Source organism: Urocampus carinirostris, chromosome 10 (assembly GCF_059441175.1).
Source record: "Urocampus carinirostris isolate Australia breed hairy pipefish chromosome 10, RoL_Ucar_1.0, whole genome shotgun sequence".
In the NCBI taxonomy this organism is placed as follows: domain Eukaryota; kingdom Metazoa; phylum Chordata; class Actinopteri; order Syngnathiformes; family Syngnathidae; genus Urocampus; species Urocampus carinirostris.
In genome coordinates, this window is record NC_142358.1 from 28,446,344 (window position 1) to 28,471,315 (window position 24,972).

The following is a 24,972-nucleotide window of genomic DNA, read 5'->3' on the forward strand; positions in this document are numbered from 1 at the left end:
GAGAAACAAAAACTCATAACTTAAAAAAATGGAGCACACCTCTTCTTGATTGTGCAGAAATACAGTATTTTAGGAACATGAATACAGTGGTACCTCTCTATACGAGCACATCCAAACACAGAGAATTTCAGGGGGTTTTTTTTTAACAAAAATCTTGCTCACTGTTCCTAGGAAAATCTAGTTTACGAGCAGTCCCTGACACTACCACTAGAGAACACTCATGACTGCTCACTGCCAGCGTCAACATTCCAGTTTGCGCATGCAAACTACTACAGGTAAAAAAGATAATACAAAATGTGCAATAAAAAAGCTTTCTGTGTGTGTTCATTTAGAGTTACAGTAACTTCAATGTTAAGTGTACAGTCAGTGCTTTCATATCATCTTTATCTCATACTTGATAAACTCGGGCGATTGCTCCCCTTATTAATGCCGACTTTACTTCCTCAGAAGGCTGGCCTCCTTCAAAATCTGCAAAAAGCTCCTGAAAATATTTTATGAGACAGTTGTGGCAAGCGCCCTCTTCTATGCGACAGCGTGATGGGGAGGCACCGTCAAGAAGAAGGATGCCTCTCGTCTCAATAAACTGGCTAGGAAAGCGAGCTCTGTTGTGGGCAAAGAGCTGGACAGCCTAACAACAGTAGCTGAGAGACGGGCACTGGAAAAGCTGCGGTCAATCATGGACAATCCATCGCATCCACTACACAGCATTATCTCCAGACAGAAGAGCAGTTTCAGCGACAGACTGCTGTCACTGTCTTGTACTACGGACAGACTGAAGAGATATTTTCTTCCTCATGCCATGAGGCTCTTTAACTCTACCCGGCAGAGTAAAAGCCCACATTAAACCACACCACTTACATTGCATATTACCGAATTTTATTGCAATATGTATTCTGTGTAGCACTATTTAGATATTCTATATAACACGCTAGAGAGGGCATTTGCACGTCACACTGGGTATTTGTATATTGTATTCTTTTTGCTTTATTATTGTATTGTTCTCAGCTCAGGGATGCTGCTGGAAATGTGAATTTCCCTTCGGGGATGAATAAAGTATCTATCTATCTATCTATCTATCTAATGATTGAAAATCTTTATTAAACCATAATAACGATGACAAACAACGCGGCACCTACTCACAGCAAGACAGATCGTTGTATACAATGACAATATTAGCAGTCTACGATGATGTTGTTGTATGCTATCAGTTACAGCAGTGTTTTTCAACCCTTTTTAAACCAAGGTACACTTTTATTTATAAAAACGTTCCGAGGGACACCGTCCGTGGAAAATGTTTAAAAATGAAGTTATGTCAAATATTTCACTGTACTTCCTCATAAACAGATAATTAGTATATAAAAAGAAGAAAATAATACTTAAAATAATACTTAAAGAGCGAGTTGTCTGTCTTTGTGTGCCCTGCGATTGGCTGGCAACCAGTTCAGGGTGTCCCCTGCCCACTGCCCGATGATTGCTGGGATGGGCTCCAGCACCCCCGCGACCCTGCTGAGGATAAGCGGTGCAGATAATGAGATGAGATGAGATAAAAAAGAATGATGTGCTTTATTTATGTTTTTATTTTTTACAATGCAATCTTAAAACGCTTTGTTAAACAAATTAAGTTATTAAATGTACTGTGCTACCTCATGAGCAGATAATTAGTATATAAAAAGTATATTAAAAAAATCTACTGCCACCTACTGTTATGGATGACTATTACAATTCCCCGTCTAAAGAAAATACTGAATAATAGCTTGATTTTTTGGAAAGATAAAATTGGGCAAATTCCAGCAGCACACTAGACAAGGTCTCACAGCACAGTGGTTGAAAAACACTGAGTTACAGAGATGATCCGGATAAGAGACAAAATGGGCAAGACGAGATTGTTCTTTTTAATAATAAATGTATGTGTATATATATATATATATATATATATATATATATATATACACACATATATGTTTCGGTATAAAAATTGGTATACAGACTACACTATGTGAAATGCTAAAAAAATGTAGAAAATATAGTGAAAAGTTTGACAAGTATGTGATCCCTTTGACTTCGTGCAAAAGCACCACATGGACACATACGTTATCAACTTAATTTTGTCAATAGCACCTCATTTATCTCATAACTATATTTTTATGTTTAATTACTAGTTGAATGAAATGAAATGATCTGCATTTATATAGCGCTTTCCAAGTCAAGACTTCCCAAAGCGCTTTACAGTGTGCTTCACATTTCCCAATAGCGGCCGTGCAGCCATGTAAGGCGCTAACCTGCTTATTGGGGGTATTAGGGGTTCAGTGTCTTACCCAAGGACATTGGGTAAGACACTGGGAATCAAACCTGCGATCTCTTGATCCCAAGACGAGCTCTCTACCTCCTGAGCCACTGCCGCCCTAGTGAACCTGAATGTGTTTTTAGTAATCAGGTAGATGTGTTTTATGGCTTTTTTAGGATTCACGTCATGCATTTGGGAGGACGGGAGTGGACAAATTCGTTTTTATCTATTTCATATCAGAAAAATTGGATTGTTACATGAGAAATTCGAGTTACGAGCACGATCCTGGTTAAAATTAGCTCGTTAGAAGAGGTACCACTGTACTGTATTGTTTAAAAAGACAGAACCCCCCCATATAATGCATTAGCTTATCCTGGCACCCCAGGGAAGGGAGTAGCTTCTGTTTGCTACCCCTGTCACTGCTGAGCTTCACGCTAACGCTAAATGACAAGTCACAGCAATTGCATCGAAGCAGGCTTGTTTTGCGGCGTTAATATATGATGACGTCAACAAGGTGAAAATAATACATTTATTCACAGATGTATGCATGGGCGCAAGTGCATGTCGTCATTATTTCACAGCTTGGGGTGCAGAGGCATAAAATGGGATGGGGGCGTGGGTTTTAAGGGGGATATATACGCAAACCCCTTCACTCGGGGAAAGCCCACGGTGATGTCATAGTCTTGGGAAGTGAAAGGTAGCGTTCCCAACTTCATTAGAAAACCTCAGTTTAGGTGACGCCCGCACCGTGCGGGCCACGTTTATTTCATCTAGACCTTCGAATATCGCCAATGTTTACCCTCCGTTATGAGAAACAGAAAATGGGAAAAACGTGTGGAATGATTTGTCCTTTTACGGCGGAACGCTACTCACGTGACTTAATAAAAGCTGGTCAGCCTTACGCGCCGTCCACCTGTTCTTTGGTTAACGGGGGTGCTAGTGCTACATCCTCCGGGCGCCAGCGACAGAGCGGCTGGGACTAAGCCCGGAGGACCCAGCCAGCGCACACCGAGGACGGATGGCGTTGTCCGGTAGTTTTTATTTAAAGGAATCGGTGGTGCTTGGTAAGCATCGACAGTGGTTTGTCAAGTTACTGTATTTCTGTCGTTTTCCGGTTCGGGTGTTCGCCTATAAAATAAAAGTAATATTTATCTCACGTGAAAACAACGAATTTATTTGATCTACGGTTTCAATAAATACATTTTTAAAAATTCATCCTTATATGCGGCGCATGAATGTATTTTCTTCAAACTTACAATAAAAGTATCCGTTTTATTGTTCGTTTTATGTTGAAGGTTTCGCTGTACTGTTTTCGGCTTTAAAGACGCGTACTTAACGGTACACGTTTTGAGGTACAGTACAGTGGGACCTCGCTACTTCGCGCTTCCACGTTCGCGGGTTCAGAGCTTCGCGGGTCTTAAAAAATAATAATAATAAAATAATAACATTTATTTTATTTTGGTTATTTTTAAGCATTATTGAAGGGGCGTCGCTACTTCGTGGTTCCACGTTCGCAGGTTCAGAGCTTCGCAGGTCTAAACAATAATAATAATAAAATAAAATATTTTTTTTTAAAAAAACTCTTTTTTTTTAAGCATTTTTGAAGGGGCGTCGCTACTTCGCAGATTTTCACTTTTCGCGGGTGGTTTTGGTCCCCAATAACCGCGAGGGATTACTGTAGTCTGATTTGTAGTCATTTTACAGAAATTGTGTTGGACAGTTATTCAAATCAAATCAAAGTTTATCTGTAAAGCACTTTTTAGCCAATGAATTGCCACTTAAAGTGCTCTATAGAACATTCACTATACTATAAAAAAAAAGAAAATCCTTTCCCTTTTCCCTGACCAAGAACACCAAATACAGACACACACAATGGTTATAACAAAATAAAAACAAAATCAATAACAATGAAAATAAAACTATAAAACAAATACAAGTATGGCAAGGCACAGACTAACCATGTGAGGAAAGTGAACCGAGGGAGGATGATCCACACTAATAGGTTTGGAAGCAGATGGCCGCAGGGAATGTTTTCAGCTATCTAATCACACCCTAGCAGTACAAATATTACGCCATGTCCCTTTAACAGCCATAACAACAAAGTATTGGCCCCTTCTTTGTCATTCATCCGTCAATTTATTTAAAGTAATTAAAAGATCCTTTTTTAACCATAATTTGTTCTTGCCCTTGCTGAAATCAAAACTATACTTGTTTTATTGTTTTTGTTTTTTTAACAACTACACAACACGGGAAAGGCAAAAGATTAATGAGTGTAAAATGTATAAAGAAAAATTGTATAAAATACACATTTTCCATAAATTCCCTTTGCCCTTTTCCATTACAAATCGAAGGGGACCCTGCCAACAGTCTTCTTCCTGCCAGCAACATGTGGTAGTTTAAAAACCTTCTGACACAAGCGGTAGATTTTATCATGCGCTCTATTTTTAGGCGTGAAACACAATCCCTCTCCAGAATATTAAAAAAACAATCAACATTTGCTTATAAAAAAAGTGCAAACTTAGACCAAAAAGAAAATCTAATGTGATCATTTGGAGTGCTTTATTCATCCACACTTGCTTCAAAATAAAGCTGCTGTAGACTTAAGTACTAGTCTTGAGTCAAGATTTTTTGTTTTTTAAAATCGAAAATGCAGAAGATTTTTTTTAAAGGTGGCAGGCTGTTTAAAAGGGCAAAAAGCGATAGTCTAACGCATAAAGCAGTAGTGTTTGCCGGTATGTTGACATCTTGAAAAAAATTCATATTTTCCTTTGATACATCCTTCCATCCATTTTCCACATTGGGTCACGGGGGTGCTGGAGCCCATCCCAGCCATCTACGGGCAGTGGGCAGGGGAAACCCTGAATTGGTTTCCAGCCAGTCGTAGGGCACACAGAGACACAACCATTCACATGCTTATTTTGGACCAGTCAATTACTCTGACATGTGGGAGGAAATGACGGGGACAACATGCAAACTCCACACAGAGAGGCTGCGGTAGATGGACTTGAACCCTGAACCTCTGCACTGTGGGGCTGCGCGCTAACCACCAGCTGCCGTGCAGCCTCCTTTGATACACTCCATACACAGCAAGTCAAGGCAAGTCAGAGTGTCAAAGGGCTGCAAACTACAGACTATTATTAATGGATATAGCACTACATTAGTAACTTTCTAACATTTCCTTATTTTTTTAATTTGTGCTTTTGGAACTCTGAAATACAAACTGTTCAAATGTAATTTCTGTCATAAATCTTTCCAAAATATGTGAACAATACAGGACTACTTCTTGCAGAATAATCTATTAAACTTCTCTAAATAATATAATATATATTTCAATACAGTACAGTGAGCACTTTAAATTTATTTTTTGTTCATTTTGAGATCCATTTAGAGCATCGTTTGGAATTCTGGATTATGAATTCAACCATATTAAGTAAACTGATGCGGATTACACTAGATTATATGATTTGTGCCTAACATTATATGGTGGAAAATTAAAGTTCAGGAACAGGGATAAAGGGTGGGAAATGTGGGAGGGGGCAACATTTCCTCTAATTTTCCACAGGTCTGAGCATTCGCACAACGTCTGTGACCATTGCTTGAAACCACAGTGAGCAACATCAGTTCTTTATGTGGCAACCATATTTATATTGCACACCTGAAACCTGAGATTGTATTCAGTGACATTATGTGGGCTTTTCCATATCATTCAATAATTTATTCAATTTCTAATGAGTTCACAAATGTGCTTTTTGACAAGCTGGAAGGGCCGCGACCATCAATTGTTCTACCCCGTTTATATGATATTTCCAAATTAAATGTTTTTTTTTTAGCTCACTTACATTTTGTGGATTAACTTAGTTGGCCACACAGCACAGAATTTAGTTGCACTGTTCATCCGATAAAATTTTTTTTTAGATAAGATATATTTGCAAATTCATGTATTGAACGTGTTTTTACTCTTTTGTTTGAAAGGTTTGGAAATCTTTTTTTTTTTGCTGACACAGAATTCTACAGTTGTGCAATCGTACTGAATGTGAAGCATGGTCTTGTTTTTGGTTCTATTCACTTTAAAATATGTTACGATGTGAAATGGGTGACGCATGAAATTGCTCAATTTCATATTTGCGAAGAAGCATGACATTGTTCGGTATATTTGCTTTCTTCCAGTCATCAGCTGAGTAACTGTAACATTCGGCCATATCAGTAGTTTAACTCATGTGCGGCCCCTTCTTAAGTTTTTTTCTTTTTATTTCTGAGGTTTTTGGTTTTTTTTTGGCCTCAGGTAGGTTTTAGATCAGGGGACGGTGTAACAGAAGGCTGTAGTCCGTACAACCTTTGAGACTACTTGTGATAATTCGGGCGGCAGTAGCTCAGGAGGTAGAGCCCTCGTATTGTGATTAAGAGATCCCAGTTCGAATCCCGGCTCATCCGTGTTACATGTCGAAGTGTCCTTGGGTAAGACACTGAACCCCTAATACCCCCAATAAGCAGGTTAGCGCCTCTATTGGGAAATGTGGAGCACATTGTAAAGCGCTTTGGAAAGTCATTGACTTGAAAAGCGCTATATAAATGCAGATCATTTCATTTCATTTCATCAAGGGCTATACAAATAAATATGACTTGACTTGACTACATGACATTTTTGAGTAACCGGTGAAAAAAGTTTGTAATGTAACAACTAATGTATACAGCTTATGTTGATTAAAAGTGTCAGAGGCAGTACGGACGCTCCCCTATTTACGACCATTCGACTTACAAAAAATGGTAGATACGAACATTTTTTTCCGGATGTTGAAAAATATCCGGACATTGCTGTAAGTTAGATTTTGTATTGTGCACCTTTTTCCGAGTACAGGACATTACTGTAGTGCTTCCTTCCGCCGCTACCGGCGTGTGGCACTGTGATAAGTCACCCGGCATCCACCCCGAAGAAGAAATCCGGCTTCTACATCCTAGTTTGTGTGTAAACGTACTGTCCTGAATCTCCAGCACGCTAAGAACTTTGACATTCTTATAGTTTAATATTGTGTGCATCCATTCAATATGGTTGGTGTGTAGTGTAAAGAAGAGGCGAGACGTTTCTTTTAAAAAGTGGAATAAGAAAACTTGATGCGGTTGAGAAATTGATTGGATCGTTTTTTTCGGCCACTTTTTACCACGCAGGAGGAAGTCGCCTAACTTTTGAAGCCCATTTTCCGTAAGTAAGTTAATGTCACTTTATTTATCTTTATAGAGCATATTATTTTATGAAATGTTTATTTTTTAGAACAAAACAATACAGGTTACTTATAGAAGCCTTAAACATACTTATATAAACCTTAAACATACAAAATATAGCATTGAAGCAATTTACGAACAAATTCAACTTACGAACGATCGTCCAGAACCTAGCTCAGCATTTATAACTATTAACTCGCCCGCCCCCCCTTGTGTATTTCGTTACTTGTTCAAATGACCATTTGAATCAAATGTTTTGCGATTGCAAGGCAAAGAAAGAAGCAATTCAGTAATTGAATCAGAACATTTGAAACTCACGGTCAGTGACATGAATGTGCTGCAATCATGTGCAACTGTGCATGTACTTCACAGACATCACTAAGTAGCAAACCAATTATAATTCAGGGCAGACATACATGGAAATCAAATGTTCTTTATCCACCTGTCTCCCACGCATGTGCTTGAGTGAACGTGCCTCTCAGAATCTCAGCTAATTTTCAATTTATTACCGTTCTCTTCTCTATGTTGATAATATCTGGGCATTATTTGTTATTGCAACATCCATTGCAGCCTGGTCATCCTGAAAGGGGGATTACCTCATGTGCGTTCCCTTCTCAAGGTTTCTTCATTTTCCTAAGGTCCAGGTTTTTGAGTTTTTCCTTGCCCTCATGTAGGTTTTAGATCAGGGGATGGTGTCATAATAGTCAGTGGTTTGCAATAATCTGTGGTCTGTGCAGCCCTTTGAGACTCTGTGATTAAGGGCTATACAAATAAACACGACTTGACTTGACTTTTCACTGAATTTTCTTGTGCGCTGAGTATGTGAGGGCACTGCACGCATTTTAGAGGGTAAGGAGTTTGGTTGGAATAAAAATAAGGATTGTAAAACATTTATATCCATTTTAGTTTTATCGACTGCCGGTGTATTTTTTTCCCCTCTGAAAAATACATTAGCAGATGTCAGACGTTGCAATGTCACGGCATGCTCAAAGTCAAACGATAACTGACTCATAGACCTTCTCCCTTGCAACCAGTTCCAGTTGCAGCAGCTATATCATCAACTTTTCTATACCTTGTGACCTCATTGAGATCAGGGAAGTAAATTCTTGTTGACTTCATGTAATTTGCATATCCAATCCTTAGCAGGTATGAGTCTGTGATTCAAGTAGGAGGCATGTAAAAATATGATTATTTGACTCAATTTACTATCATTTTGAAAATCATTATTATATCTGTTTTATGTCTCCAACAAGAATACTTTATAATGGTTACCGTAAATTCCGGACTATAAGCCGCTACTTTTTTCCCAAACTTTCAACCCTGCGGCTTATTCAGTGATGCGGCCAATTTATGTAATTTTTCTAATGGCCGCCAGCGGCACTCGAGTACAAAAGTTAAGATTTAGACCGGTGGAATATATGCGCCGAGGAAGACTGCAACTTCTTGGCTTGTGCACAAATTAAATTAGCGTAAACATACCCTCATCATGCAAAATGCAAAAAGAAAGGCACATGACGCAGCTTTCAAGGTAAAAGAAATCGAGCAGTCCGATAAAGAAGGAAACAGAGCTACTGCACGTAAACTTTACCAGGCCCGCTTACTGTGTTGCAAGCGTGTTGCTAGCGTGTTTTGGAATAAGGGAGAGTGGGACGACGTCTATATGACAAAGTTTCTTTCCGACACTGAGGAAGACAACTTTGATGGCTTCAGTTCTAAGGAGGAAGATGAGGACAGTCTACCGTGCTTTTTACAAGTACGGTATGTTTTTTTACCAGACCCGTTTACTGTGTTGCGAGCGTGTTGCTAGCATTTTGCTACCATTAACTGCCCTGTCACGGGCACCGTTTGGGATGAAAGTTATATTATGATAATTAAAGCTTTGAAAACTCTCTCGGTGTACCGTCTTTCTTTGTAAACATGTGTAACCATGTATAATATGTATTTACAACTGTATATTTTTGTAATGTATTTATTTGTATTTATTTTAGAAACTTTTTCTGATGTTTTGCACGGGCGAATGAGAAAGAAGGGGCGGAGCAAACGCGGGCTGACGGGAAGTGGAGCAAAGGTGAGACGTGTTTGTGGACGCGGCGGACAATAGTGGATAAATATATTTTCCCACCCTTACCTTTGGAAATATACACTTTTTTCCTTGGATTACTTTCAACGGGACCCGGAATCTGCAGGTTTGCATCAAACCTTAAGTACCTGTATCATTTTCCATTCATTTTGCCGGCTGTGATTTTTGAACTGTGTACTTTAAGAGTTTGCTCTGTCCATTCCACGCATCGGCCCGGTATTGCAGTACCTCCGGGAACGGTGCATTTGCACAGATAACTGCTTGGCTCTGTGGCTAGGACCTTGACTCAGCCCCTTGGCTTTGTAGCGTATTATGATTCGACCGATAACGGATAATGGATAATTGATAAAGAATATAGAACAATAAACCTTACAAAATCCCTTCCCCCCCACATTCAATTTCAATCACGGGACTTAAAGTCGGTTTTGGGTTAATTTCGTGTTTGTGTTACATTTTTCAATGTGGGAGCATGCGGCTTATATACAGGTGCGGCTTATTTAAGTACAAAATCGGTTTTCCTCTTAAAATGTGGTGGGTGCAGCTTATAATCAGGTGTGCTCTATAGTCTGGAATTTACGGTAGTTGTTCTTGGCTTAACCATTATTGCATGTAACATCACCTTTAAATAAATCATTCTTAAAAGTAATTTATATTAAAACACACTTAGACCAATATGAAAAAGCAAATAAGGGGTAAGACAGCAGTGAAGAAAGCAAAATTTCGTCAGATTTCTTTGTAAAACACCCGCCGAGATTAGAAGCACATAGCTTCAAAGCTACCTGCTGGCTGCTGGCTCGACACAGAAGAAAAAGAAAGGCCCATTAAAAGTGGCAAAGCTAGTGCACCTTATCGGATGAAGTAAGTGGAGATTTACAAGCTTTTCGAGTGAAAACAAGGTAAGTGTTACTCCAGCTGCACAGCTAAAGTGTATTACTGCTGTAATGTAATAGGGTGATGTTTAATCCAATGTTACTGTATGGATTTCACAGGCTAATTGACTGGGTGGCACATCGTTCATCACAGTGATGTAGCATTCGAACTAGACATATTACATTATGGTACTTCCCAGGGGGATTTGCTTCCTGAAGAGAAAATCCTTCCATACAAACACACAGCAAGGAACTTGTATAATCTATTTTTGTGAAATTTTCAAGTAAATGGGATATCTGAGAGGCCTAGCATGGGCCTATTGCGCTGTGATTATTGTTGCCTTTGAATTCAATGGAAAATGGTTCCCTGATGGCATTCTTTTCTGGAATAATAAAAAAGAAATCTGATGGCATTCCTGAACTTTACTGAGATTCGCAAAATACTGCAGTGAGCTCAAAAAATACTTTCCGAGAAATTGATTTCTGGGAAGCAGCTTGGAAAAGATCTTTGATGTCCCGCTGTTAAAATAAGTCTGCGGCTTGGGAAATTCTTCATTTAAGGATATGAATACTGCAAGTAAAAAACACACATATTTGACTCTAGGTTTGAATTCTTTACTATTCCTGTATATGCTATGAATATTCAAAGCCTTTAAAGGGTGAGCGAATACAACTTGCATTGACTATATGTCTTATTATTCAGTAGGGTAATGTCGATGTCCGGTTCATCTCTGAAGAGAGGGGTGACACTGTACACTGAAAAAGCATCGGCGACCAGATGATGAAGGTGCTGTATCCATAAGGAGGCTTCTCCTGCTACCATGGAAACTGGTACAATCTGACTAATGTGGTGGGATTGGCACCGCCAGGCTCTACTTGCCCAACACACACATCACAGGAAGTGCTAACCAGACTACCCTGGCGGTTGAGAGACCCGTGAGCCAAATACATAGGGCTACGAGAAATTATTGCCCATCAGAAAAAAAAATAATACACTTGTGGAGTATGCACTCACCACAACATTTAGGTAAACAAGTCGACCAGCCTAAATATGCGTTATTCCCCCCAAAAAATTTATAAATATTAAATAATTTAAGTATAATACACTTCTAATGGTTTTAAATACCCACTACGACTTAAATGAACCTTTCCTTGAAAGACTGCCTGTGTGTGGTGACCCAGGAGATTGTCAAATATCATGCAATTAGAGATTTAAGAACCTGGTCATTTGAAATCAATGTACAAAATTCCCTGTTTTAATAAACTGTCCCTTCAGGAAATCATTTTATAACATCACTACTCCCCACAAGACATGTCCACTATTGTTGAAGAGCTTTTTATTGAGCGCAGCAAAACAAGAGAGGCAGCATTGCTCAAACTCTGCAAGTTAACGTATAGCTTGTAAATGTACATAGCACCAATTCAGGATATGACTTTTCACTTTTTCTGGAAGGTAAGCCGATGTCATACCTAACTTTTGCCTTTTACTTCTAAATTCTACCCCTTTGTGTTCATTGTTGTACTTGGCCTGAAGGGAAAGAAAAGCCTAAGCCTATCTTGGTCCTGACCCTTTACACATTATTCATGTCATGTAAATAAAATATTTTTGATTACAATCAAAGTAAAATAGTTGTATCACCTCACCCTAAACAGTTAAAGCAATTTCTGTAATGCATTTACAAACAGATAAAAGATATGCTGGGATTATCATGGGAGTGGCAACAGTCTTCCTTCATCTCAATGCAACCTGGGAATGTATAATTAAGCAAAATACCACTTCTCTAAACATCGGAAGGCTTTCATTACTGGATCAGGAAGTCCACACCAAGCAGCCTGCTAGTGAGCTATACTTAACTTCACAGCGGCAGCCGCTGTCAAATGGGGGTGAAATAACAAGACGCAGAGGCAAAAGCCTGATAGATGAGATAGCTAAAAAAAAGACCTGCTTCAAGTGACGTGCTTTCCAGCTGGAGGACTCTGAATGCAAACACGCAAGTACCCCAAAAGTTTGCCCGGAGACGCAGAGGAATGAGATGCTCATAAAATAGCGATGGTGCAATTTCTGGCACCAGGTCCCAGCTGAGAGCTTTTCTAGCCTCAGTCTAGTCAGCTACTGTATTTAAAGGGCAACGTGAACAAGCTGTGACAAAGCATAGGCAGCCATAACTAAAAATATCAAATGTTTTCCATAAAACAATGGAACTGACTGTTTAAATTTTACAGGCCATCTTAACAAACACCTTTCTTAAGATCCATTGATAAAACCCGGACATAAAGCAATCTGTTGAACTTTATACAAGCTCAGCATTGTTAGCCTGAGCAGCAGATCTCCTTGTGCTACTGCGTAACCAACAACCATGAGCGTCTTTTTAAAAGGAAACAGGCTCGAGGTTTACTGCTCGACAAACAGCCACATGTAAGACGTTTAACTACCATCCGCCTATCAAGAAAAGGCCTTTGAATGAACATACCAGAGTAAAAGAATCTTTGAAGTCTTTTTATCTGGAACAATGGACCGTTGTGTTTGTAATTCTAAATTGTCCCATGTCCTGAAGACGATGACATTATATTATGATATGAACCTATATTGTCTAAACCATTTTAAGACCACATTGAGGCCATTGTAAAACGTCTTATAGCCAATTTCTTTGCCAAGAACTACATTTAGTTCTAATGCATCAATTTTCTTGTACACCAGGGATGTCTAAGTCATTTTTACCGAGTGCTACATCAGCGTAATGGCGCCCCTTAAAGGGCCTGATGTATTTTATAAAAGTAACTAAATGTAATCAGTATCTAAAATAAATGTAACTAGTCCTTCATGTAGAGTAACTCTGAATTTATTTTTTCAATTTATTTCAAGTCACAAACATTACAATTACATAGAAAAACATGTCACATTTGGAGGCGGCAGATTCACTGTTCATTTGTGTAGCCCTTTATCACAAAGAATCTCAAAGGGCTGCACAGACCACAGATTATTGCAAACTACAGACTACTACGACACCATCTCCTGATCTAAAACCTAAATGAGGGCAAGGAAAAACTAAAAAACCTCGGCATGAGGAAAATGAGGAAACCTTGAGAAGGGACTGCACATGAGGTAATCCCCCTTCCAGGATGACTAGGCTGCAATGGATGTTGCAACACCAAATAATACACAGATATTGTCAACATGAAATATAGGTCATTCATAAGCTATATTATAGAAGTGTGTTTTAAGCCTGGATTTTAACTATTCCATTCAGGTTGCAGATCAAATCTCAGGGGGCAGACAATTCCAAAACACCGTGGCCCGAATTGAGAACGCGCTCAAACCTGCGGTTCTCTTCTTGGCTCTTGGTGTCACTAGTAGACCAGCGTTTTAAGAGCGAAGGCTCCAGACATGTAAATACATACATACATACATACATACATACATACATACATACATACATAGATACTTTATTCATCCCCGTAGGGAAATTCACACTTCAGGCAGTCTACCCCGTTGTTTATTAACAGATTAACATGATGCCCTAGGGGTGCTTGTAGCGGAGTGGATGACGTCACGCCAGTCCAAAAGTTCGACATCCCTGCGGCAGATGGAAAACTTTTCTTTGTGAAAATCCAGGGATACACCACCTCGTGTTAGCAAGTCCGCCTCCTCTCTGTTTAGCGGCGTTGAAGCCGGATAGCTCCGGGTAGCTCCGGGTGGCTACACGTTAGCGTCCGGAATGCTAAACGTGAGCCACGTTTCCGCAAAACACAGCAACTGCGCTCCCTGTGCGCTTCGATGTTTTCCACCAGCACTCGATGATCTTATTTGGTCGTGAGTTCGCATTTACCATGATTACGGATGGTACCGAAGACTTATAACGCCGCTAGCCGCTTCGCTAGCTCCGGCTCTTCTTCCACGATAGGCCCCTTCATCACGCAGGTTATAAATCAAAATTAGTGAAACCTATACATACGAACTACGAGAAATTAAAGATACAACATGTCTTTCGAGGAAAAATGTTGGCCGATAGGCGAGAGAAAATGTAAGTTACAAGAATTTCCAGGTGTTACCACAACAGACTGGGGCTTTGGAGTCATTTTATTGTCATCTTATGTATCTTATCACTGTATGTTTATGTTCGATTACTATTTGAATGTGTTTCTAACGATCAGGAAGATGTGGTTTGTCACTATTTAGTGTTAATTTAAAGGTTTTGGAGGCCGGGAACAAATTGGTTTTCAATTATTTAGTATCGGAAACATTTCCTTAGGATACGAGCTATTCTAGATCCGAGCGGCATCCGTGAATTAATTCATGTCATATGTAGAAGTATCACTGTATAACAAGTAACAAAATCTTCTTTTTGACTAAGGATACATTTTGAATAAATGAATGAATGGCCTTTGACAAGCATCGTGGGAAATGTAGTTTTTGGTCAAAGCACTGCTTTAACAAGCTCATTTTTAGACGCTCAGACATATTAAGCTCTTGCAGGCCATAAAAAATGATGTGGTGGGCCACATAAAATTATGTGGTGGGCCACATAAAATGATGTGGTGGGCCCCATCTGGCCCGTGGGCCATGAGTGTGACACATGTGTATTACACCCTGGATAAGGCATGTACTGACCTAACAGCAGAGACTGAGGCAGAAGCAAGAACCTAACAAATGCAGTTTATTGATTTCTTCCTTGATCAATGCCCCGTAAGATCATCAAAATATCTTCACAGGTAATGGGTAGAAGGAGCAATTTTGGAATCATTTCTTACCTGCACAGCGCCTGTAGTCTCCTGTGGAGATATGGCCTCCTGGCGGCATCATACTCTTCATTCTTAAGGCTTCTTCAGGGTGGTTGAAGCGAAAAAAAGCTGACTGACCAAAACACAGCATACAACCTGTAAAAGAGCACCCACTGTTATTGACAATCACTGCAGAAAGGGTATGGCACACCAAATTATACTGACATATTAGATAGTATATCGAGACATAATCAGAGATAAACTTTGCATCCTATACAAAAAGAGAACAAAGACACTTTGACTTGATTTAGGGAGTGACCTTTATAAGGACAGGAGGCATAGAAAGCGTAGTCTAATAGTCAATATATGAGTGACCCTAAAGGCTACTTGAACCTCGAGAAAAACAAACAATTATTATGAAAAAAACATTTTTTGCCTGAATGGAATTAACAAGAAAAAAATGCATTTAGATAGATAGATAGATAGATAGATACTTTATTTATTTATTACTTTATTTATTTTTATTTATTATTTATTTATTTACTTTATTCATCCCCTAAGGGAAATTCACATTTCCAGCGTAAAAAAAAATAAATAAATAAATATATATATATATATATATATATATATATATATATATATATATACATATCACAGTTTCTAGCTTTTTTCTGTTGGCTACTGAAATATGCTTTGCAAATGTCCCATGTGCCATGGGAGGGCAAACGCAACCCGCGGACCGCATGTGGTACAACAGGCTTTTTAGTCCAGCCTGCCGAATGAAAATGGTCAGAATATAATGACAATATATAAATATTATAAATAAAGTACTATTCATAAAAATATTACAGAAATCGTGTTACAGAAATACTACAAAATTTGTACGACAAAAATACAGTAGTCCCTCGTTTTTCGCGAGGGTTGTGTTCCAAAAATGTCTGCCGATAATCAATAGTCGCAAAGTAGTAAACCTTTATTTATTTATTATGTATTATTGTTGTTGTAGTTGTTGTTGTTATTATTATAATTTTTTATTTATCTAAGAACAGACCCAATTTACAGACTCAATCATTTGTTTGACGGATTAAAATACTGTACTTTATAAAAGTTTTTATTGTTCTGTTTAAAAAAAAACTTTTGTACTGGTGAATTATAATTTTAAAAATAATCTTGCTTTTTTATGCACAATTGTATGGACTAAGGACCAGATCCACATTACGTTACATGATACTTAGCCTCCATCATATAGTTGCTATGGAAAACTGCATTTACCTTTCGGTTCTGTCCTACAGAAACCATCTATTCTTTCATTTTCAAACTGAATTTTTGTTCCCTGAGCTTAGACACTGAATCCCTAATGCTCCCGATAAGCAGGTAGTTGCCTTGCATGGCTGACGCTGCTATCGGTGTGTGAGTGTGTGTGTGAATGGGAAAGTGTGAAGCACATTGTAAAGCACTCTGTGAGGTCTTCATTGACTTGAAAAGCGCTATACAAACGCAGACCATTTACATTTACAAGTGGCCCAGCCTATGGCCTGGCTCACCTAAATTTAACTGAATACAAAAGATCTCGGTTTTGTAAGATTATAAAAATCCCTTCAGTGTTTTACACGGCAAACACAACACGCCTTATGCAGCAGCGGTATTACCACATTGCTGATATTGACCATCCCTGCTCGATTGCATCTACTGCGTTGTTTTAACATTATTTTCTGATAGAGTGCCAGCTACAATGTGGACAGCCCGTCTATAAAAAGAAAAAGAAAAAAACAGATAGGTTCTTTGACTACACCCTTACAAAATCCCACTGGTTTACTTAGTGGGATATCAGATGCCCCTCACCACAACAAACCTCTACGGCAGCAATTAGAAAGATAAGATGAAGTTTCAGAACTAATTAAGCGACCATGAATGTAAGCAGCCTTCAGCTCATTTAGGCTTAGGATATAAGCAAAATCTAATTTTTAGCATGATCATCATTATTCTTCTATTCATGTTTTAGAAATGTATCTAATTCAAACCCAAATAGTAAGTTTATAGTGACGTTATCTTCATTAACTCAGCAATATTGTGCCATTGATGAACGGCACATGATTGAATTTACCAGTAACTTCAGCGCTATGGATCTTGAAATTGGAAACCTTTATAGAAAGGCAGTGGTGATAACAACGACGTTTTTGGTGTCTTAGTTATCTTTTGCAAACAGCTGTTGAGCATGACTCTCATTGAGTCGTATTCGGAATCAGGGCAACGAACAAAAATCCGTCTGCCCGAAAGACAGGGTGTGTTCCACTCTAAAAAGCTCCTTATTTTAAAGGAGTGGGGCAATCCAATCATACCAATTGTTACTTTTTTAGATGAATAAAAATGTCTTTGTTGAGTCCTCCTTCATTGCAATAATGCTTATACAGTGGGTCTTCGTCAGAATTATCAAGCCTGCCTGAAATTACAGGAACGTACTCAGGCCTTTTCATTGCCATGACAACCCAATCTATGTTTGCAATGTCTATCAAGGTCCACAATCTCTGCAGGAGATAACCAGGTTTATTGCTTTCTTAGTAAAGGTTTCTTACCCTGCAATGAAATGAGATGATTCTTAGTTGGAGCACAGGTTGAATCAATGTCAATAAATGAGAAAAGAAAAAAAGAATTGGATTGATCAAAATTATACTATTGGTTCTGTGCGATTTTTAATTTGAAGATACATCATGTTTAAGAAGTGAAGCACAATGCTAATGGAAATGCTTTTTGGAAATCAATTCAAAATCATGGTTCTATGAATGTTCTGATCAGGATTTCTGCCCCCTGAGTCTTAAACTATCATTTGTAAAGGGAGACGTTAACTATGGGTCACTTAATTAGATGCATGTTTTTTGTATTCTAAGATTTACACAATGGTTTTATTAACGACAAAATACTGGCCAATTCTTAGTATGATCTGGTGTAATTCTGCATGACAGAATAATATCCATCCATCCATCCGTCCGTCCATTAATCCATACATCTATCCATCCATACATACATCTACCATTGGATAACTTGACTTGTTAGAAGTAACTTCAGCGCTATGTATTTCGAAAGTGGAAACCGGAAACTTTTATAGAATAGCAGTTGTTATAACAAAGACAATTATTATATCTCGGTTATTGTCATAAGGAGCAAAGATTTCGCTTAAATTTCCTTAGTCGTGAGGATAGTGCCTTAGTTTTGCAAGCGGCTGTTAAGCATGACCCTCATTACACTATACTCTTGCTTGACATTTCAAAACAACTGTGTAAAATAATTAAATGATTGTATTGAGTAAATCATAACCAAAAGTACAGAGTATGAAGCAATATATTTCTCTCACAATTGTCTAACAATGGGGTCAGCAACCCAAAATGTTGAGCCATATTGGAATAAAAAACAAAAAAGGAAAAATGCAAAAAAAAGAAAACATTAAAAGTCCTCCTAACGTAGCAATATTAAAAGAAAAATATATTTTTTCCTCCCCCATTTTTTCAATTTGTAAAAATCTTTGGAAAAGCGCCAGGGAACCACTCGGCAGCGCTGAAGAGCCGCATCCGGTACATGATCCGCGGGTTTCCGATGCCCCATCTAACACTTAGCAATAAGCTAAATTATCGGCAGTCAATAAGGACCAATTGCAAATCGGAAACAGACAAATGTCTATCAAATTATCTTGATTGATTTTCTCTCAACGATGGGAGTATCACATAGCTGATGTGAGAATAATTAGTAAATTTAAATCTAGTGAGTTGCCAGACATAAGGGAGAGAGTTATTCATTCATTACTAAGGTGATTTACTTTCAAGATACTAAATATTTATGGTTCTGCTGGGTGTAAAGATGAACAGGAAACAGACATTGAACAAATCTGAGTACTATTTTAAAATATGTACGAACTCCAAATATTTTGAAAAAAAATTCAAGCCAGGAATTCGTCTCAAGGTTATCTCGGCCGTTAAGATGATGAAAAGAATGTTTGCCAGATACCAGAATCTGCACACAAATTGTCAGAGCTTCACTGCTTATCAGCAAGCACAGAAATAAGTCAGACAAACAATTGCCAGACGTTATAAACAGACAAAGGGCAATTTGTGGAGGCTAACTTCCACCTCGCCTCAAAAGTAAATACACACCTACTTTTTATTTCATGGCTGAAATATGTGCAGATGGTTTAAATCTTTGCACCCTCAGGTATGAACTCACTTCATGGAGTAAATGTTTGGACAAGAGAAATAAAGCAGGAGAGGTCAAACACAACTTGTTTCAGCATGTTGGCTGACCTTAAAATAATATTAATATGGTGGGGTAATCACTTAAGATTATCTTTCTGAAGTTGGTGCATCCTTAACATTTTCCTCAGAAAAGGAAGAATTTTAGGGCATTCCAATTCTAAAAAAACTAGTGAACAACACGTTTCTCTCTTGTTTAACTAACACAAATGAAAAATACCGTAATTTCTGAAATATAAACCGCACCTGAATATAGGCTTCACCAAATACATTTTTAAAGGAAAAAACATTTTGCACATACAGTGAAGAAAATAAGTATTTCAACACCCTGCTATTTTGCTATTTCTCCCACTTAGAAATCATGGAGCGGTCTGAAATTCCTTATTGTAGGTGTATGTCCACTGTGAGAGAGATAAACTAAAAAGAAAAATCCAGAAATGACAATGCATGATGTTTTAACAATGTATTTGTGTGGTACAGCTGCAAATAAGTATTTGAACACCTGTGTATCATCTAGAATTCCGACTTCTTCTATGTTCTTTATTGGCAGTTGTGACTGGCGTCTTCCTCGACGCCACCTGTCTCACTCTTACCTTTTCTGCTCCAGCACCCCTGGTGGCCTTTAGAATAAATGCAGGTATTAGTGGTATCTCCGCATAAGCTGCACCGTTAAAATCGTGTGACAAAAGTTGCAGTTTATAGTCCAAAAATTACGGTACCGGTAAGTAAAATGGACAAGACTGAAATGCAAATTACACATACAGAATAGGGCTGCAACATTTAATTGACGTTGTCGCCAAAGAAATGATGAAATATTCCACAATGAATTTCATAGTCGACTATTGTCACCAAACAAGTTTTTCCAACAGACTGAGGCATCCATAGATGAATATAATCTCTTCTGAGAGTCGATCATGCGCAATAGCCAAGAGCATCTCCGTCTGTAGCAGTTACATAAACAAGCAGAAATGGCGGCGTCAACATCAACTACGCATCCCACAACTTCTAAAGTTTTGGAGCATTTTAGCCTTGATAAGGCCACGAATAAGATTACTTCCAAAGTTTGCAAAGGAGACCTTGAGTATCAAGGTGGTAGATCAGTGGCACATGAACATTTAAAAAGCACATTGGACAGTTGAATAAAACAAAGTGTGACTCAACTTGGTAAGATTCAAGTAACATTTAAGCCAATACGGTTTTGATGACAGGAATATTTGTACGTGTATATTTCACGATAAGGCAGGACGGTAGCGCAGTGGTTAGCGTATGTGCGGCACAGTTCTTGAGGTCATGAGATCGAACCTTTCTGTATGGAGTTTGCATGTCAGTTGTTAAACCTTTGGAAACGACAAACGTCAGTTATTAAAAACTGTTTGATTTCAAAGTCTTGACAATTGTAAAGTACTTTTGTTTCAGACGTTGCTGTTGACTACTGAATGCACTTCACAAAATCAACATGATATTTTTTTTATTTACTGGTTTACTTCTGCCAATGTACCTCTTTTTGGTTAACAGAGATAAAAATATTTACATGAGTATAATTGTTTTATTCTGTTATCCCTAAAAATGTACAGTTTATCTATGGATTAGGTGGCACGGTTGGTGAGTGGTTAGCGCGTCCGCAGCACAGTTCTGAGGTCATGGGATCAAATCAAGTTACCAGACTTCCTGTGCGGAGTTTGCATGTTCTCCCCATGCTTGCGCGGGTTTTCTTAACCATTCCAAACACAAACATATCAGGTTAATTGGCCAGTCCAAATTGTCAACAGGTGTGAATAGTCAAGTGAGTTGTCTGTCTCTGTGTGCCCAACGACTGTCTGGCAACCAGTTCAGGGTGTCCTCTGCCCACTGCGCAAGACAGCTGGGATGGACTCCAGCACCCACGTGACCCTACTGAGGATAAGCTTTCCAGATAATGGATGGATGAATGGAGTATGTCTGTACTGACCAAGCACTGTGCCGAATTGGTTTTAGATAGCATTTTATTTTATTTTCTTACGAACGCAGACTATGTTCAATAGAATAGTGTATTTATTTTAATTGTAACCATTTTTCTTGTGTTAATTACCTTTTGTCACATAACTAAATTAACTTTATGATAAACTTAAGAAAAAAAATTCTGATTATTCAACTAATTGTTTCAATAGTCGGTGACCATTAAAATAGTCTTTAGTTGCAGCCCCAACACAGAATAAAATATTTTGATACCAGGAATCCTGTGAAAGTTATATTTCGCTTTGTCCTCTGAAAAGTTGAGCTCAGCAAAACGCGCTGTGGTTCAAAATGAAATCCGTTTAACCAGCACATTCTCCCCAGACACTTTCAGGCAGGAAAATGGACACGTTTCCATTTGAATAATTATTAAGCGATAAGTTATATGGCATTGGACTTGCACTGTTGAGGTTGGCATCACAGAGTGGAGGATGAGTGGAGTCTGTGCATGCAATAAGATCCTACACGGTAATTAAATGGCTTGCCTGACCAATGTGGTGGAGAGCAATGGCTTCCTCAGCAGTCCAGAATTGATTCATTTAATCTCCCTTGCAGTGGGTGCTGAATAACTTTAAGAAGGGCATCACGCAGCACGGCAACATTCACCACACTGTTTTTTTAAACTGACGACAGCCAGATCCCATCTAGAAAGTGCTTTCTATGAGAATAAGTCATTGAATTTTCCAATTGACAGGTCTAAGGACACATGCTGAGGAAAAAGCCCGCCGTTGGGTTTGATCTTCCCAGAAGGACACGGCGACCCCACTTTAATAAAACCATAGGACCGTCTAAGTGCATTAAAGAACATATGAACGCTGATTGAGTCAAGGTGAATACTATTATCCATATATAGAACACGCCAGTCAGCAAAGTAAAAGGTGTGCTCTTTTTGCCTTTGAGAGGGGTGATTGCCTATTATGACTGATTCTGTACAAATAAATCAATGCTAGATAATTAACTATACACAAAATAATTTAACAAGATTGTGGAAAAAAATTAGGTTTGGTGCTTAAGTTGACCTTTTTGGCCGTTTCTGCTATCTTTTAGAGTTAGCTGTGTACTACGCAATATGAGTAGACTACAGACGCTCCCCTATTTACGACCATTCTACTTACGAAAAATGGGAGATACGAACGTTTTTTTCGGGATGTCGAAAAATATCTGGACATTGCTGTAAGTTAGATTTTGCATAGTGTGCACCTTTTCCGAGTACAGGACATTACTGTAGTGCTTCTTTCCGCCGCTACCGGCGTGTGGCGCTGTGAGAGCTGATCCAGCATCCACCCCGAAGAAGAAATCCGGCTTCTACTTCTTGTTTGTGTGTAAACATACAGTACTACGTGTACTGTATCTCGCGCGCTAAGAACTTTGACATTTTTATAGTTTAATATCTCGTGCATCCATTCAATATGGTTGATGTAAAGTGTAAAGAAGAGGCGAAACTTTTCTTTTGAAATGAAAGTGGAAGAAGAAAGCTAGATGCAGTTGAGAAATTGGTCGGAATGCTTTTTTTCAGCCACTTTCTACCACGGAGAAGGACCTCTTGAAGCGCATCTTTCAAAAGTAAGTTAAACTCAACTTTATTTATCTTTATAGAGCATATTATTTTATAAAATGTTTCTTTTTTTGGAAAAAAACAATACAGGTTACTTATACAAGCCTTAAACATACTTCTATAAACATTAGACATAAAAAATATAGCATTGAAGCAACTTACGAACAAATTCAACTTAAGAACGATCGTCCGGAACCTTTCTCGTTCGTAAGTAGGGCAGTGCCTGTAATTGTATGCTAATTCAATAATTAGACTGTAAATCAAGACGTACAATACCCCAATCTGTCAATCCTACCATTGAAAATGTTGCTGACTATTTATAATATCACAAAAAAACAGCTACCTAAGAAGGTCAAGTCAAGTCAAGTCAAGCCATTTTTATGTGTATAGCCCTTAATCACAATTAGTCTCTAAGACTTCACAAGTTATTACACAAGTTATTACATATAAGAAGTTTAGGTTACTCGTATGCTATAGAGTAGAAGTGAGTTTTAAGCCTGGATTTAAACATTTCCACCGAGGTTGCAGATCGGATCTCAGGGGGAAGAGCATTCCACAACACCGGTGCCCGGATGGAGAACGCTCTCGAACCAGCGGAACACTTCTTGGCTCTTGGGATCACCAGGAGACCGGCGCTCTCGGAACGAAGGCTTCGGGCCGGGACATAGGGGGAGGTCATTTTGATTATCAGATGTACACATTCGATTACCTTACTACTCGTATAATGAAATGTGATGTTTTGCAATTTTTCTGTACAGAAATGTATCTTTTTGCAATTTCTAAATGGAACTGATTCAACAATACTGATATAGAATCAAAAAATACAAATCATGGAGTATTTAACGGAACATCAAAGATGACATGACAACACTGAAACTAGGAACATCGGGTTTACTCAACAACGTAACTTAAAACCGTCCCAAATAGCAGTAAAAGTATCATCATAAATTGTTTTATATGAAGAATGTTATGAGACTAAATTCAAGTGAACTTTCTTTAATTTACAACTTAATTGTATTGTTGTTTTAGTGGTATTATATAACAGTTACTCAACATCATGCTGTTGATTTGACACCTGAACATTATTGTGTAAGGTTTATGTTAAGTGTAAACCTTAGTAGACGCTCAAAATAAGGAGATAAGAAATTAATGGATTGTGAACTTGCAAAAAGGACTGGGAGAGGGGGCTTCAGATCATAGAATTCCATCCTGTCCTAAAGCCCTCCTTCTACAACAACATGATAGGGCCAAATGCGAAAATGATATACAGTAATAGTCAAAACGGAGCGCAATAGTCATAAAAATGCGGAACCTGGTTCCCATGAAATTTAATTTGCATATGTCCAATAAAAACAGAATAATCAGTTTACCACTATTTCCTATTTCAAAATAATAAAAATAATAGCAAAAATAATGATAATGAAAGACATGTTTTTAATTATACATCAAGCAGGAAAATTGCACTGTGTTATCATTTATTTGGAATAAAAGAAAAAAGAATAAAAGAAAATATTTATTCACTATTTTCTTTAAACAAACATTCTTTTCAATTTCCTATTTTTTGTGTATAATCACAGAATTTCTTTGAGTCCACAAAGGCTCGTGTGTGTGTAGGCCCCCTTATGCCAAGAGCTCTAGGTGACCTTAAAATAAGCAGCTAGTCGCATTTGGAATACGTCTGTAGCAAAGTTTCCATCATTTCTCTTATAACATCTCTTTCTTCCAACCGCTAACCAATCTTTCCAGCACATCAATTTTGCCTCCCGAATATTTGCTTGAAAGATTAGAGGTGAGGAAAAAGAGGTGGTTAGCGATGAAGTGCTTCACATTCTGGTACAGTGAGCTCACTGGCGCAGATCTTTGCTACACGTATGCAACATTACACAGAGACTGCTACTGTACATGTCACTATCCAATCACTGCAGACTTTGTGATACGTCTCTGAGCCTTGTAGTCAGCCCTGAAGTTGTCACAATTTATTCCCTCTGCACCGTGCTGCTTATCACATGCTGCAAAAA

At 38.4% G+C, this 24,972-nt stretch overlaps 1 protein-coding gene across 1 annotated transcript in view; it reads right to left on the reverse strand.

Annotated features, from left to right (window-relative positions):
* phldb1b (pleckstrin homology-like domain, family B, member 1b) overlaps positions 1-24,972 on the reverse strand; it is a 103,389-nt gene that overhangs the window by 52,441 nt on the left and 25,976 nt on the right. The window contains exon 5 of the mRNA XM_088346082.1: positions 15,200-15,325. Coding sequence (XP_088202208.1) covers positions 15,200-15,325 — 126 coding nt within the window. The remainder of the gene's footprint in view (positions 1-15,199; positions 15,326-24,972) is intronic.